Below are 15,660 nucleotides of genomic sequence, written 5' to 3' on the forward strand. Positions count from 1 at the left end.
AAACTAAAATGAAAATGATTATCGGTAAACTCAAAATTTGTAAATATTTTATATTTCTGATAAAAAATGTTTACAATGTTTTCAATTATAAACAATAGAAAATCAAATTTAAGAGAAAAATCATAAAATTGCATGTATTTTTTTCATTCGAACGTCAAAATTTTCTGAGCGTGCTTTTTGACTTATTTCGAGAAAATATTTCGCGTCTCTTGGATGTTTTAATATATATAAAAGCACGAGACGCGAGAGCATAAAATAATTTTGAAACTCGCCCGCTAGAATATATTTCCAACCTAACCTTTTCGTGTGCAGGTGGGCCGAGCCCGGACGAGTCGAGCCGAACGTAGTCGAACCGCTCAGACCGGTCTTGAGCGCGACTGTAGCGTTGTTTAGACTGTGTAGCGCTCCGTGTTAGTTCATACAGAATTTGTGATAGTGCGTTGTTCGGCGTTCGACGAGAGACGATGTTGCACTACGCAACAACGATGACTACCATCGGTCCCAATTAAACAATGTGGTTTGAGTCTCAGGTAAGTCGTTACGAATACACACAAAGAAATATATATATTAATAATAATAATTAATATAAGTCAGAAAAAGAAAAGTTTTAGTGGGAAAAAATCATTTGAGAATTGTAGATTTATATAAGATTCTAAGGGGGAAAATTTACAGTCAGATAGGATTTTCTTTTTGCCTCACATCTTTGAGCGATTGTGTAATGCTTCATGGATATTCTTGATTTTTTTTCAATATAAAGTACGCTCCGGTAAAACCAAGAACGCCTTTCGAAAGTTAGTTGTATTTCGTGTGGTATTCTCTGATCGTTCCCGCATATACTAATACACGTATTTCAGTTTAACTCTTTACTGCTACTATTATTTTTTTTTCGGTGGAATTTGGCGCGCACGCGATTTTTGAATCCGCGCGTAATTCCAAGATCCACGTGACAACTGTCAAAGCCGATCTAGTTATGTACCTATGCGATATCTGTGTCCGCATGTGTTTTGTTTTGAAAACGAGCGGAATCGGCGGTGCATTGAAATGGGTTTTACGTACAGTCGACCAGCGGAGTTTTGGACTTGGGACTTGCCGTGGGATGCGCGCGCCCACCGCTTGGGCAACGGCACGGCACGGCTCCGGTCGACTCTGCAAGTCCAAGACTTTGGGGGCCGACGACGGCGGTGGGGGAAGGCGCCACACAACCAGACTCACACTCGCACACAAAACGCTGTTTACGACGATAGCTAACTTCCAACACACGACTCTCACACAACTTCATCCAATCCTGTAAATTTCCATCGCTCATTTATAACGAAAAACAACGTACGACGAGTACGCACAAAAAAAAGACAAACTATAATTCGAATTCAAATTGGAAACGTCAAAGTTTTTGACGTTCGCGTCGATTCGACTATGATTATCGGACGCGTTTATTGGCTCGCTTTTCTACCGTTACATGTGGTTGAAAGTGGGCGGAGCCTAACGCTCAGTAAATTCATTCAAAAACGATATTCAAACAAAAAAATTCTTGCTGCTCGCATCCTGTTTGTTCATAATTTCTTCACATTTCCCGCACTTCTTCCCAATACTTAATAAAAACGAAGAATCATTTGATTGAAAACATTAATAACATAAGACTTCGTCCAAAAGAATCCCATTGGACTATTATATTAACAAAAACATAGTCAAATCCAATAAGATTTATGTTACCATACAAAATTTCGAATTATATTTTCTTATATAACAAAATGTAATTTTTTATCGATTTTTTTTTTTCAAAAATTAATTTGTATTGATCGCATTAGTATTAGTAATTTACCAAAAGTTACGAACTTTATGTTAAAATTAATTTTAATGTGCGGCTCGATTCGTTCGTATTGTTCGCGCATTGGATCAATAAATTTCAAAGCTTTGTTACACACTCGCATACACGCGTACATACATGTATGTGCATCAACACAAATGCTCGTCTCTCTTTCTCCTGTAAAGTTATGTTTTTTGTAATTAAGTGTAATTATATGTTGCTAATTATTATTATTTTTTCGTTTTTCGAAATGTTTTAGGGTTAGGTTGTAGCGGAGGTGGCGCGAACCATGAAGTCATCGCGCTGCTTCCTCGCAGCATACACTAAAACCTTTCTATAAAGAGATGCTCTCTATCGCAGTAAACGTGGAATTATTGAATGAAGTTCTGTCATTCTGATGTGTACAGCGGCAGTTACGCCCACTGTCGCTATAGCAACGACACCAAGCCATGTTATTAGAACCGCTACACCGAGGACTCACATAAACAATCAATATATATATATATATATATATATATAGTTATATATTTATATACACATATGTATATTGTATTAAATTTTATATTGCTTATTTCAATTATATTTGCGGACGACAAAAACAAATTAAGAAAAAGTTAAGCAACGCCGAAGCTGCTGTGGACGGAGAACGAGATTCTCCAGTTCGTATAGTGCGACGTCGCTTAGTTTTTAGGTTAGACCGAGCTAGAGAGTAAACGGTAAAGGTGTAGAGTAGAAAGCAGGCCAGCAAGCCAGAAGAGAGAAGTTCTTTTACAAGAGAACAACTTAGTTCCGCTATAGAATTTCGTATTCTCTCTCTTACTTCGTTGTATTTTTTTGCTCCTTTTTATTTATTCTTTCCTCCATTCTTTATTATCCTATTTTTTTTGTACGTATTCAATTTTTGTTGGCTCCGCTGCTTGCTCAACATCGCCAATCATAAACTTAAAAAAAAAAACAAAATTTGGAACTTTTGAATTCGACTATTTTCGAATATGCACGAAACGAACATGAATAGTTCAAAAAATCTTTTGTTTCGTTAAGAGAAACACATGAAATATGAAACAAAAGAATTAGACGCGCACACACGAAAAAAATAATATGAGCGTAATTTATTTAATTTCATTAAATCTTCACGGTTGGCTTCGCACGCTCTTGGAATATTTGTGTTATTAGCTTCACGGTTCCCCTCCGTCGTCCTTCTTCATCGCCGAGAACAAAATCTCGCGAAGACATGCATACCCATCGATGGAGGAGTTACACGACAAACAGTCTTATATAATCCATTGCATCGATTCTAGCGAACGAATCAGGCGGCGCACGTTCTCGTAACAGTATATACATTTTTTTGTTTCGTTTTATGCAACGCCTTGTACAAACCACATTGCATATAGAAAGAAGCATCGTTATATACGTCTGATTACAGTCAACTTGTCAGTGGCGAATTTTCGAACCTCGACCTAAAAAAAAATATCAAGCGTTGCGGTGTCATACGTATCCGAATCAGGATATTAGAATATTTCGAATATTCGAAGCAAGATTTATATTTTTTTAGAAACTATAGAAAAATATATAATTAACATGAATTCCAAAATTAAAAACATTTTTGTATACAGACAATATTTGTCAAAAAATACCTAAAATGTGTACATTTATAAATTTCTATTTTTTTGTATGCATAAGTTGGGTAGTATATGGATTTTTTTTAAATATTAATACAATTTTTTAATATATACTCTAGTAAATGTGCCGTAAAGACAAATTTGGTTAACACAACTACTATAGTTAACGTTGTGAAAGAGATTGAAATGAGTTGGGATGTGAGAAGGAAAGGAGAGGTATGAAACTTGTTTACGACGACATTGACTTCCGGCTGACTTTAATGAGTATTTTAGGCGGCAATTAGAGGAGGGAATTGTGTAACGCGCGTAATTGGCGTTCGAGAGCTTGACCTAGGTCAGAGGATTGCGATGGTCTTCGCGCCAGGAGAATTGTCAATTGCACGCGGTGCACGTGGTCCGAAAAGTGAAAATGCTAATTGCTGGGCGGCGCTTTGATGATGCTGATGATGATGGTTATGACATCGTGTAATTGATGGCCGAGCGAGCGAAAGAGGAGGAAAACAAAACGCAATGAAAACAAGCAGAAGAGCGAAATGGAGAGGAACGCGCCAATTCATTAAGTAACGCGATTTGCGTAAAACTGGTGCGATGCGCGCGTAATAATGTGTGATAATGGTGCGTTGGCCGTGAAAAATCGACAGGTCGTAAATATAAACAATCGCGCACTTGCACCGGAAATAATCGGCGCGGGCCAATAAAAACGTCATAAAAGCTCTCTCTCTTTCTCTCTTGCATACTCTATATACATGTATACGAAATGACGAGAGATCCATCAATCAATCGCGGCAGAAGGGGGCGGAACTGACCTATCTCTATCTCTCCATACACACACAAACGGCCCTGATATGAATGAAGGAGCAGAGAGAGCAGGTAATGTCGCACTTCCGATAGCAGCGATTGGGTCCAGGGAAGACCACGTGGCGCCGCCGCCGCCCCACTCGTGCTTTTTTTATTGCATTATCGGCGGACACTACTCAATCGGCCGCCAACAATCTAACACTTCGGTGTGTCAAACAACCTGACACCCAGAGATAGTACCATTTTTATGTTGTTGCTGCATATAACATTGTTTTCATTTAAGGTTATGTCAACCCCAGATATCTGCATGTATGTGCACGTATCTATAGAAAGAGAACTATGGTGAGAAGAAGTGAGAGAAGTAGCGTATGTATATGTACAGCAAACAGAATGAAAAATAGAGAGAACCATTCCAGGCCATGGCCAAACAATTCCCAAGCATTATTGTGTCCGCTCCATGTGAAACGGATCTTAGCACACACCTCTCTCGACGTTTGTGATGAAAACATTCGTATATAAAAAAAAGTGCGCTGCGTATCAAGGAAATTTTAAAAGCGCGCATTCTATAAATTTGGGTATAATTTTTTTCAAAATTCTACCAGTTTGAAACGTAAAGAAACAAAAGCTGAGTAGGGAAGAATATTGTTGAAATATATTTCTGCCAGAATACTGGGAGTGTGTGTACGTGCGCTAGAGAGAGACAGATATAGAATGAGAGAGAGAGAGAGAAAGAGCAGTTGGATGGGGCGAGTGGAATGGCATAGTAGTACGTGAGCTGAGCGCTCAGCTCTGTTCGGCTACGCTCGGTAAGGTTGAGTTTCGCCTGGGCGCGTATCTATGGCGCAGGCAGCGTACGACTCTATGTATCTATAGGCGGCCCCCTTGCCTGGGCCCCAGTTGAAAGATAAGAGAAATCCAGCTGGCGTAGAGCGGAGCACGAGGCAGGACGCGACGGCGCAAGTGTTCGACGACCGCGTCCGACTCCGCCCGAGCGCGCATATTTTTAGATTGTATCTAATAAAAGAAGGCCATAGAATGAACTTTTCTCTAGCGAGAGTGCAAAGATACTCCTGCTGCGTGGTACGACTCAGCTCGGCTCGGCCTGCTGCCTTCGCTGCTCCTGCTGCTGGCCCCGACGTACATTGCTCATGTACTTCTCCTCGCACATGCAATCTCTTCAAGCGAATATATGCTGTGTGATGATGATGAGGAATAAAAAAGCGAGGAGCGAGCGAAAGCCGTCCTCGGAGCGAGAGAGTCAGAGACGCCATCAGCATAGAATAAAAAGGATGCATGCTTCGCGACGCGTCACGTGACCCTCGCGCGGCTATCTTCACTTGTTTGAATGTGTGTGCCCGCTTGCACGTGGACACAGCAACCGCCTATTTTTAAATGCGCAATAAAAAAAGGGAAATTCCAGGCAACGTGACAACGCCGCGCATCACAGATACCAACTGTTGCGTCATTTATCACTAAATTTTACATTAACCATATCAAGAGAGAAATTACCACTCTCAGTTTATAATTAATGGAAACAAATTTAATTAATACAACTAGATTCGATTGTACAAATAAGAAATACAAAGCGCTTTTCAGTAAATTCTTAATAATGATAATTTCTATAGTTATACAAACATTAAATAAATACATATAGATAATTATATTTGTTAATAATAAATATTGTAAAAGTGTATTTGCCATAAATCTGACCATACATTCATATTTTCTCAAATTGAATCGATCTTGTCTTCAAAAGACGAATGAAAATGGTTATTTCTCTCTGTATAATCATTTGGCCGAATTTTTGTTAAGAATTCTTATTGAAATAATTGTTAAAATTTAATTTACAATATTTTATCAAATATCGTCTACTTCGTTTTATATTTTAATATAGATCACTAAATTTCTTTGTAAATACATTTGGTTCATTGTCGATTGACAACTTTCTAAATTTTGGCAATTCTGTATAGATATTGAGTAGTTTTTATAGTATTTTTATATAATTATAAATTGTTTTATTAAATAATATGTAATTTTATCCTGAAATATCCATTAAATAAATATCTGCAAATATGTTGAAAAAATATTGTTGACAACCTTCAAATTTATTCAGATACTCTCTTAATGGCTGTTAATATTTAATTGACGACTTGTGTTAAAATAATATTTTTCAAAATTTTGAATCCCCAAGTGGATAGATTACATGCAAACAAATACATATTATCCTTTCTTTTCAGTTCCTTATCCTTATCGAAATGCGATAGACGAGTGTCATGCATCTTGAATGTTATCATTTCATTCGCAAATACGATAGCAACTAAGCTTATTTGCGTTTTCGATTAGCTCTCTCTTTTTCGCGTGGTTTCGATGATTTTTGGCGTTTTGAGTGTTGCCGATTTTTACAGAGATTGTAATTCGAAGAGTGGCGATCGTTTTGGAACGTGAATATAAAGAAATATATAAGACGGACAGCAGCGGACCCATCGACACAGCGTAACATTGCGCTCATGACGTGTGCAGTCGTAATGATACTGTTTTCGAGGTCCGTCATTGCGGCCCGAGACTCTCGGCCGTGGTTCATAATTAACCGCAACTAGGCGCAATTGTCTAAATAGAAGACATTTACCCACCACGTGCAGTCGCGCCGCACACATTTTGACAGCTCCAAAATAAAGGGGGTGGAAGAAATGATGAAAGGAAGAAGTTGAACAACAACAAAGTTGTGGGCGAAAGGGAAGAAGCATAGAGGGCGTAATTACATTACTCGCAAACCACGTGCTTTTTTTTATTATTATTTTCAGCGATTCTCTCTACCGAACAGAGAGGGTTGGCAGTATTGATATCGGATATCCGGCGAAGTGGGCGGAGCCGTAGTTGCGCAGAGGGCCTTGCGATTGGCGCGCACAACGGAGGAATTAATAATTTACGCCCGGTGACGGTTGAAACGAGTACTATTTTTTTTTAGAAACATACAAATTTATATATATGTATATGTATATAAGCATATATTTTAATGTTTTTTGTTTGAATTGTATTTCTATATATATATTATATAGTAACAGCAACAATGTTGCTGCTTCGCTTTGCGTTAAATGTTGCTAAAGTTTGAAGTTGCGTGTCTGGTATTGACGCGGATAGGATTTAAGGAAAATTTTTGTTTCATTACGTAATGAGAGCGTGTCGTGTTGCCGTGTGGAGCTTTCGCGGCGCTGCGGCGGCGTCGGCGGTGGTGGTGGGAGACTCGGCGTTGCCATTGGCCGGTCTCCATGGCAACGCGCCTACGTTGGAGCCGGCAAAAACAAAATGCGCCGCTGTTCGCTTGATTTCGAACGAAAATTTTCCCCACGTTATATTATGTTTCCCGTACGCCGCCACTGCTGCCGCCACCGCCGTCTCCTCCTCCATCCACCTACTCCTCCGCATACCCCTTCACCGCCGCCGCTCCCTGTTATTCTGCTGCCGTCGCCTCCTCCTCCGCCTCCACTGCCACTAGTCATCCTCCTACTCCTCCACCACCGCCGCCTCTTCTACCACCACCTCCTCATCCGCCGCCTCCTCCTTTTTTCATTTGAGGTTTTTCAGGACGTGCGGGAGCTCTTTTTATAAAAGCCCCGCTCTGTAAATTGGTAACGGCGAGGGTTCGGAATATATTTTTGGGCCGTTTTGAACTTTGTTCTCCTCTTCTCTCTCCTCATCAAGCTCTCTCTCTCTTTCACCCTCTCATTCTCGCACACAACCAAACCAACACACATACACACTCTTCCCTCTATTTCCCGCTCCCACCACTCGGCTCGCTGGAGGAAATTAATGGGGAATATAGCTTTGAGCGAAGCGAGGGGAAAATTTTCCCGAAAGTTTGTTATTCCCTCTCATCCCAGAATTTACAGCCCTAGATTTATAATTAATAAAATAAAAACAAACAAAAAATGGATAGCGAATAAAAGGAAACCGAAGCGGTTTTAATCAATCTCAATAGTTTATTTTCTCGGAGTTTATTTTCTTTTTAGTTTGAAAAAATTAGTAATTTGCATCTCCATCTTCATGTGTGCTAGTCCAGTTCCTACTTGACTCGCACATCACCAGGAATCCAGTGCTTTTCAACCTTTTCGTTGCATGAATTAAGAGCTTGCCATTCACGCGCGCACAATTTCAATGAAAGCCACTAGTTGAACACGATTTCGGAGATTACATCATTAAATCTAATGAGATCCGTTAATGCGAATACCCCGTTTCAATGCTTAAATTCCAACTGTTAAACTCCTGTTTTGAAAAAAAATGTTAACGATTGCCCCCATCACATTATTAAATTTATCTGTTATTCGTATTCACATAATACGAAACATTTATGTTTATTGCAACATAAACACGTACAGATAATTTCAACTATTAACAATTATTGCAAAGGGCTATTGAGCTTCATTATTTTTTCCCAAAATCTTACATACTCCTACAATTCCCCCATTCAAGTGCCATGTGTGAGTATGTTGCTTAACTTTTATAAGCAACAAATACCATGGATGGATAAAAATATTAATTATCTCTCGCATTATATTTTGACATATTGCATATTTCTCATTTTGTTTTTCTATCAAGCTCAATAGTATGAAGGGTCTCATTATTTTACCACTTTGAAAAGTCTTCTGTTTTTTTTTTTTGGCGAATGCAATTTTCATGCATCTGTAGAAACTAAAATCCCTTCATTATTTTAATTATTGAAGTTCGCATTGAATTTTGCGAAAAGAATCTACAATGATTAAAGTATTCGCGCGATGATTATTTTAGGAGGGTTTGAGGGGGTGGTTGAAGCGCGCTGTTTGACGAAGCGAGCGACGAAGAGATGTGTGATGAGACAGAGAGTGATAGAAAGACACGAAGAGTGAGAGAAAGAGAACGCCGAAGGCAGTCTGGAAATATCCCTAAAAATTCTGAGAAGCCCGTCGGCAATGAGTCAAAACTAAAATAGTCTGCCACGTTATATGCTGGTATAGGGATTAGTGTTTAGGGGGCCCCGGAGTGGAGCCCCTACTGGGGTGCAGCCCTTCGCATGGCAGCAGTTCGAAGGGCTGCTGCGCTATTAGGGAGGAAGGTACCCAAGCCAACGTTATATCTGTAAATCATGCAGCGAACTCCAAAATGTTCGAAACGCAGCGAGTAGGGTGAGGGCGAGAGACAGAGAGCGAAAGCGCAACTTGAAATATTAGACACCGGGGATTAAATTTTCCCGTACTCGTACTACTTTTTTTGGTCCCTTCGTCTCTGCTCTCTCCCTCAGGCTGCATCTTCCGTTTCTTCTTCTTCCCTATCTCCGGTTTCACGCCATCTTCTGCCACTACGATGCACCGATTAAATTTATGAATTATTTAATTACATAATGGAAACACAATCGGCGATAGTATTTACTACTAACTTATCGGTTGTCGTACTACACGCGACTGATACATATATATATATTTTACGCGAAACAAACATAAATTTTATGTTTATTTATGCGCGCACTCACACATAAACTCGCACATTCATTCACTTCATAATCTCGAACAATAAACATATTTATGATCCTGACCTATCTCAAGTTTGATGATATCTACTCCATACCACACTACTATATTTTTTTTAAATAATCAACAAAACAATCTCGCGATTTTGAACCTAACGCGTGATAACTACAGAAACTGCAACTCAAGCTTGATTCTTCTCTAATCTTTGTGTAGTCACGATTTCACTTACTAATCGAAATTATAGAAACAACAATCATTTTTTTAATAAAAATGTATCAGTTGAATGTCCGAAATTATATTTTGCTTTTGCTATTATGCTATATGCGTGAAGAATACAGTAATGTATTATAATTGTAGTAATGACAATTTAAAATAAAAATCGGCTGTCGTGGGTTCCATTTGCTTTGTATCGAATTTGTTCATTATGAATTCCGCAGGTATTGCATTTTTAATTAGATCCCACCGGTTTGGGGGCGCTCGTTTCTGCCACCCCCGTGGCTCATTGCTAATATTAGAGAGAAGGGAATCGAACGGACGCGCGTGCGCACCTCTTCCTCATCGAGCCGCCCCCGCTACGACGGCGGTGGGGAATCCCGTATCGCCCCGTTCGCGCCACCTTCCCCTCTGGAAACAGCCCCCACCTCTCGTGCGCCGCCCACGCTCGCTTTCTTATATTAGGCAAAATTCCAAATAACCATTTCCACCCTGTTTTAATTTCGCAAAAATCCCTTACTCCGCGAGATGATAACGTTGGCGGTGGAGGCGGCCGCGCTTGCAGGTCCCACCCCTCTCATTTGTCATATTCCTAGATCACGTGTGCGTGTGTCTGTATGGGGCTCTCCTCTCTTGTTGCGCTCCGCAGGAAAAAAGGGGAAGAGCCCCCTGTCATTTCGGTAGGGAGAGCCAACGAAATATTATTACAAAAGCGAAAACGTTATACCATCCGTATACGAGGGGGAGCGGCGGACAAAAAAAACCGGCCCCCGTGCAACAAAAACGGAGGGAATTTCGAATGCGCACATGTCATTGTATGGTTGGCAATACAATCTTGAATTAAGTTTATAAACGTCTAATTCAAATGCCGTTATATTTAAATTGAACGAATCATAAAAAATAAGTTATACAATATATAAAATGTAATTAATTATGAAACAACAGAAATAGTAACAAACATAGCTTAAGTACGAACATATTTGAAAAATATTATAGAAATCTATTAACCTTTGAATAGTTTTGTAATTCAAACGAATTTTGTTGATATGGATAAATATAACATTTATTCGCATTGAAAAAAAGAGTTTAGATTCGGTCATGTGCGTGCGCGGGAAAATACTTTTTCGAGTTTTATGGACGGAGCGAAGCCATAAAAATCGCATGGGAAAATCGTGAGCGCAGATGAAAACTGAAAACTAAATCGAAGCATACAGTTTTCTTCTCGTGCGGTAGAAAATTCATTTCCGGCTATAGATAATTTTGGTAAAATATAATACATATACGAGCCGAAACGGCAATTGGAAAACGTAGAAATTCGTAGATGTTCCAAGTAATTATGTTGCCCCTGCCGTTAGGCATATCCGGTTTCCGGTTCAGAACTCTACATAATGGTGGAATTCATTTGGAAGAATATTTGATATACATTATTATTTTTTGTTTTTTTTTTCGTTTGGGAGCTACGTATTAGAAAATACAATTAAGTGGAATTGCGAGGGTTCTTCAACTGTTGTTTTTGGTATTACGAGAATTGTGATTTAAACGTGTTTCACGTTCCGTTCCGTGCGTAGTGCTGGTTGCTTGTATTATTTGCAACTAGCGAAATCGTTGTACTTTGAGAGTATTTATTTACGCTTAATACTTTGAGCGCTTTTGAATGCGTGTATGTGTTATGTGCATTCGGAAGAACGGGAATTTTATGAAAGCTCGACATGAAGGAAACGCTGCTGCTGCTGCTGATGATGATGATAATAATAATAAGCGTAATGGTGAAAAAGTATTTTTCCGCTATGCACGTCATTAGTGCTTGGAGCAGAGTACGAAGTACAAACAGACGTAGAAAGCTCGCAGTGCATTAAACTAAGTCTAAGTAGGCTTTGCGTTAAATAAAGTGAGCGTACAAAACAGCTCCTATGCCTGTTAGATGTTTATATAATGGGCAGCTTTCTACTATATTCCTGCTGCTAGATGCAGTGGCCACAAGGCCGCTCACTCTGCCTGAGAAACCGTTCAAGGTTATCATGCTCAACACAATCATACACACACTCGCACATACACACACCTTGTGCAATTACCACCAAGTCCCTGTCTCCTGCTGCATTAATCTCGCATATCCATATTTTATATATTTATCGCACTACTATTCAAATGTACTCAGGTATTCTGTACCTTAAGAAATCACCAAACTCTATAATTAATTAAGATTAAATAAATAACAATGATGACGTTTTTATTTTATCTTTTGTTAAAATTAAAAGTTATTAAATAAAGCTATTGGAAATCGTGAAATTCCATCATTTGTTTATTGCAAATGTTTGTGTGGGGGCTGCAGATATATAGGAATGCCCAAAAATGTGCGCCCGCATACCTGATGTTAATTTTTTTTTGGGCCCCGTCCTTTTACAAGGGGGTCCATATGCCCCGAAAAGTAGGTAGATGAGCCGGCGTGGATCCCCAAAAAGGACCGAAAAAGGTAACCACCAAATGTTATTCTTCGTCAGGTTTTAAGGGGGCCCCTTTTGCTTCTTCTACCTGGGCGCATCGCTCTCTCTCGCTCACTCTTTATCTCTGTGTCTCTCGAAAGGACGACCGTCTTCTACATTTATACCTGCGTCCCTTTCCCTCTGAAGCCGACCCGAAATGAAATTTTCAGGTACTCTCTCCGTCGGAACCCTTCTTTCTCTTATTATTATTTTTTGTTCGTCCACGCCGGTCACCAATTGTGGATAGATAGAGGTACCCAGCAACCCCGAAAAACACACGCACGCACAACGAGACGAACCGTAATTATTATAATGAGCATCGCGGGGGCGGGAGAAATTGATTATTCGGATTCTTTATTTGGCTACCTTTATGAATTTTACAATCAAAGAAATATGATTAATACAGAACCAATAATATCCATGTTTTGATTTGAATAATCTATTCAAATTAATTAATGATAAATTAAATGTGGTAATAATTTTAATAGATTTATACATAATTTTATTTTGATGTCAAATTTTTTTATTTTTGTAAATATGTTTTCGGTATTAAGTATTGTTTTTTTGTTGTTGCAGAATTGTGCCATGATGGGTCTTCAAGCGACCACAGGAAAGCGTAAGTTAGAAGCAGCGACAGCCCCAGGAGAATCGTCCCCAGCGAAAAACGGAAGATGGGAAGCGGAAGATTGCATAGCACGTTTGCAAGCGGTGGCGGTACCGAGCGACGCATGGAGATCCCCGACGCCTTCGCTAGCGGCTACCCTCCTCTCCGATGACTTCGAGGATGATGAGGACTTCGACGATGACTTGTCCGATGATGACAAATGTTCGAGCGCGCCAGAGCCAGCGCGTTTCGCCCAGCAGCCTACGTACGCCACGTCGGCGGCGACCCGGTATCAAGCTGATTACTGGCAGTACTACCAACCACCGCAGCAGACCATAAGATGCGAAGAGAACGGCAAGAGCTACCTGGAGCTGGGAGCAGCGCCTCCCGTACGGACGAGATGCTGCGATGGAAGGACGCGATGGTGCCACGTGCCGTGCTATCGGCAGCGACGACTGGCCGTCCTCAACCTATCCATGTGCAAGTTGGCAAGGTACAGGCAGTGCAACGATCCCTCGCTGCGAAGGTCCGTCCTGATTTGCAACACTCTGAGGAAGCTCGAGAGGGAGATGGAAGCCGAACCACCCGAACCCACCTACCATCCTACGTTACCTGAACTCACCCCGCCTGGCAGACCAAACCCCGTGCCCGAGCCCAGCGGCTACGAGCACAGCCTGAGAGAGATGACCTCCAGCTCTGGCAGAGCGACGCCATTCCCGCAGACAACGTCCGACACCGACTCCGGCATTGGGGATGACATGGACACGACGCGTCCCATCAACTGGGGTTCCGTGCTGAGTCTCACCTCTCAGACGGATCTCGAATCGCTGAACAACAATGAACTTTACGCGGAATTGGGCCTGACCAGCGAGTTCGAGTGGAACAAAGACGCTAACGGTGCGACGGTCCGATCCGAGAACGAGTGGGACGGTTTCATGCATGTACTCGTCGGGGGTTCGTAGCACCATCCCAACTGATACCACCACCACCCCATCGCTCAGGTTGTGATTAGTTAAACCTATTTAGTGCAGTGCAGGAATTGTGCAGCTGATTGATAATTGTTGACTATTTTTATTTTTATAAAGTTTTTTACCTTAGCGATTGGACATTTAGCCGATAGGTACACAGGATCGGTCTCCCACCAAACGTCGCACCTAAGACGGTGTGCGGGCTCGACACTTCCTGACAAACTTAAAACTTGTTGACAGTTACTTTGATCTCGATCGCTCAATATATTTCGCTCAAACTTGAATAACAAATTGAAAACAAACAAAACAAGAAGAACGAAGCAAGAAGACGATGAAGAGAAGAAGACAAATTGAGTTCTCATGATATTATTTGGTGTTACTCGACCCACAGTTTTTTGGGCATTCCTCTGTACATAATTTATTAAATGTGTAAAAAAAACAAAATACTATACCTGTACATAATGTATATAAGAGTTTCTAAATAGGTTATATAAATATTGTAAATAACTAATTAATATTATATTATATATATATTATATATATGTTACATATATATTTTAAATCGTGTGACTTTATCAAGTTGGCAATATTTTATAAAATTAAAACAAAGCAGGCCGCCCCGTAACAGCAGAAACAGCCTCTACATCTCTCAAGCAAACCAATCTCTCTTGCAAAGCGCAAAATAATGAAAATTGCTATTTCTTACACTAACAAACGTATGTAAGAACTAACAAAATTTGTTTTTAAAACATTTCAATTACTTGCGGTTTGCAACGGAGATCGCACTGTTCACTATTTCTTGCAAGTTACCAACTAAATATTTAATCTTACTTCAAAGTATCAACAACAACAATAACAACATTGGAAAAAAACATTATTTTGATTGGCTCTTTCTGCAGTGACGGGGACCAACCTCATCATCTAGTCCAACATTGGCCGTTTTTATTTAAAAGAATGAAGATATTAATTAATTATTTAAAAAAAGAAGTATACTGAGCCAGTATTATTCAAACTTAAATAAATAATAAAATGATACTTGTTCAAAAACCGTCCCAAAAATTATACAATTTGAACAAATAACAAAAAAAAACTTCTTTTTTTTAATTCGAAAATCTGATAAATAAATAATAAATGGCTAATACTATATAATGTCTACACAGTTATATATTTTTATTTTGTTTGTACGTACACAAATTTCTTGCCATGACAAATTTTATATTAAATATTTATTTCAAATACAAATGCAATATTACATATTTTTTCTCCGTTCCTACGAATGTTTCTGTCGCTTTTCAATTGGATCCCAGGTAGGATCCAATTAAAAATTGACGCATCGAATTTTATTTGCAAATTTAAATCAATTCATCACAGACAGTTTTTATTTTAATTGAATTTTACTTTGAAATGAAATCGATTGAAAGAAGAAAAAATAAACGAAGATAGAAATGCTGGAGAAAAACTGAAAAGGAATATGTAATATTTTCTTTTAGTTTATATCCGTTATTTATTTATGTTTGTTTTCTTTTCTATATATCTCTCTGTTATTGAAAATGATATATTTTTTACAGGTGCTATTAAAAAAAATGAATATGAAAGAAAATATATAAAGAACACAGACAGTACACATGGATTGTTTGATAATTTTAAAATATGAATGGCTATAATTTAAATAGTAT

At 39.3% G+C, this 15,660-nt stretch overlaps 1 protein-coding gene across 1 annotated transcript; it reads left to right on the plus strand.

Annotated features, from left to right (window-relative positions):
• The first annotated feature begins 375 nt into the window (after positions 1 to 375).
• Positions 376 to 14,979, plus strand: LOC108567941. The gene is made up of 2 exons (XM_017928756.1): positions 376 to 530; positions 12,989 to 14,979. The coding sequence occupies exons 1-2, from the start codon at positions 513 to 515 to the stop codon at positions 13,976 to 13,978; spliced, it is 1,008 nt and encodes a 335-aa protein (XP_017784245.1). The 5' UTR covers positions 376 to 512; the 3' UTR covers positions 13,979 to 14,979.
• Positions 14,980 to 15,660: the final 681 nt, after the last annotated feature.

The sequence above is a fragment of the Nicrophorus vespilloides genome, unplaced genomic scaffold, assembly GCF_001412225.1.
Source record: "Nicrophorus vespilloides isolate i.1.1-1 unplaced genomic scaffold, Nicve_v1.0, whole genome shotgun sequence".
In the NCBI taxonomy this organism is placed as follows: domain Eukaryota; kingdom Metazoa; phylum Arthropoda; class Insecta; order Coleoptera; family Silphidae; genus Nicrophorus; species Nicrophorus vespilloides.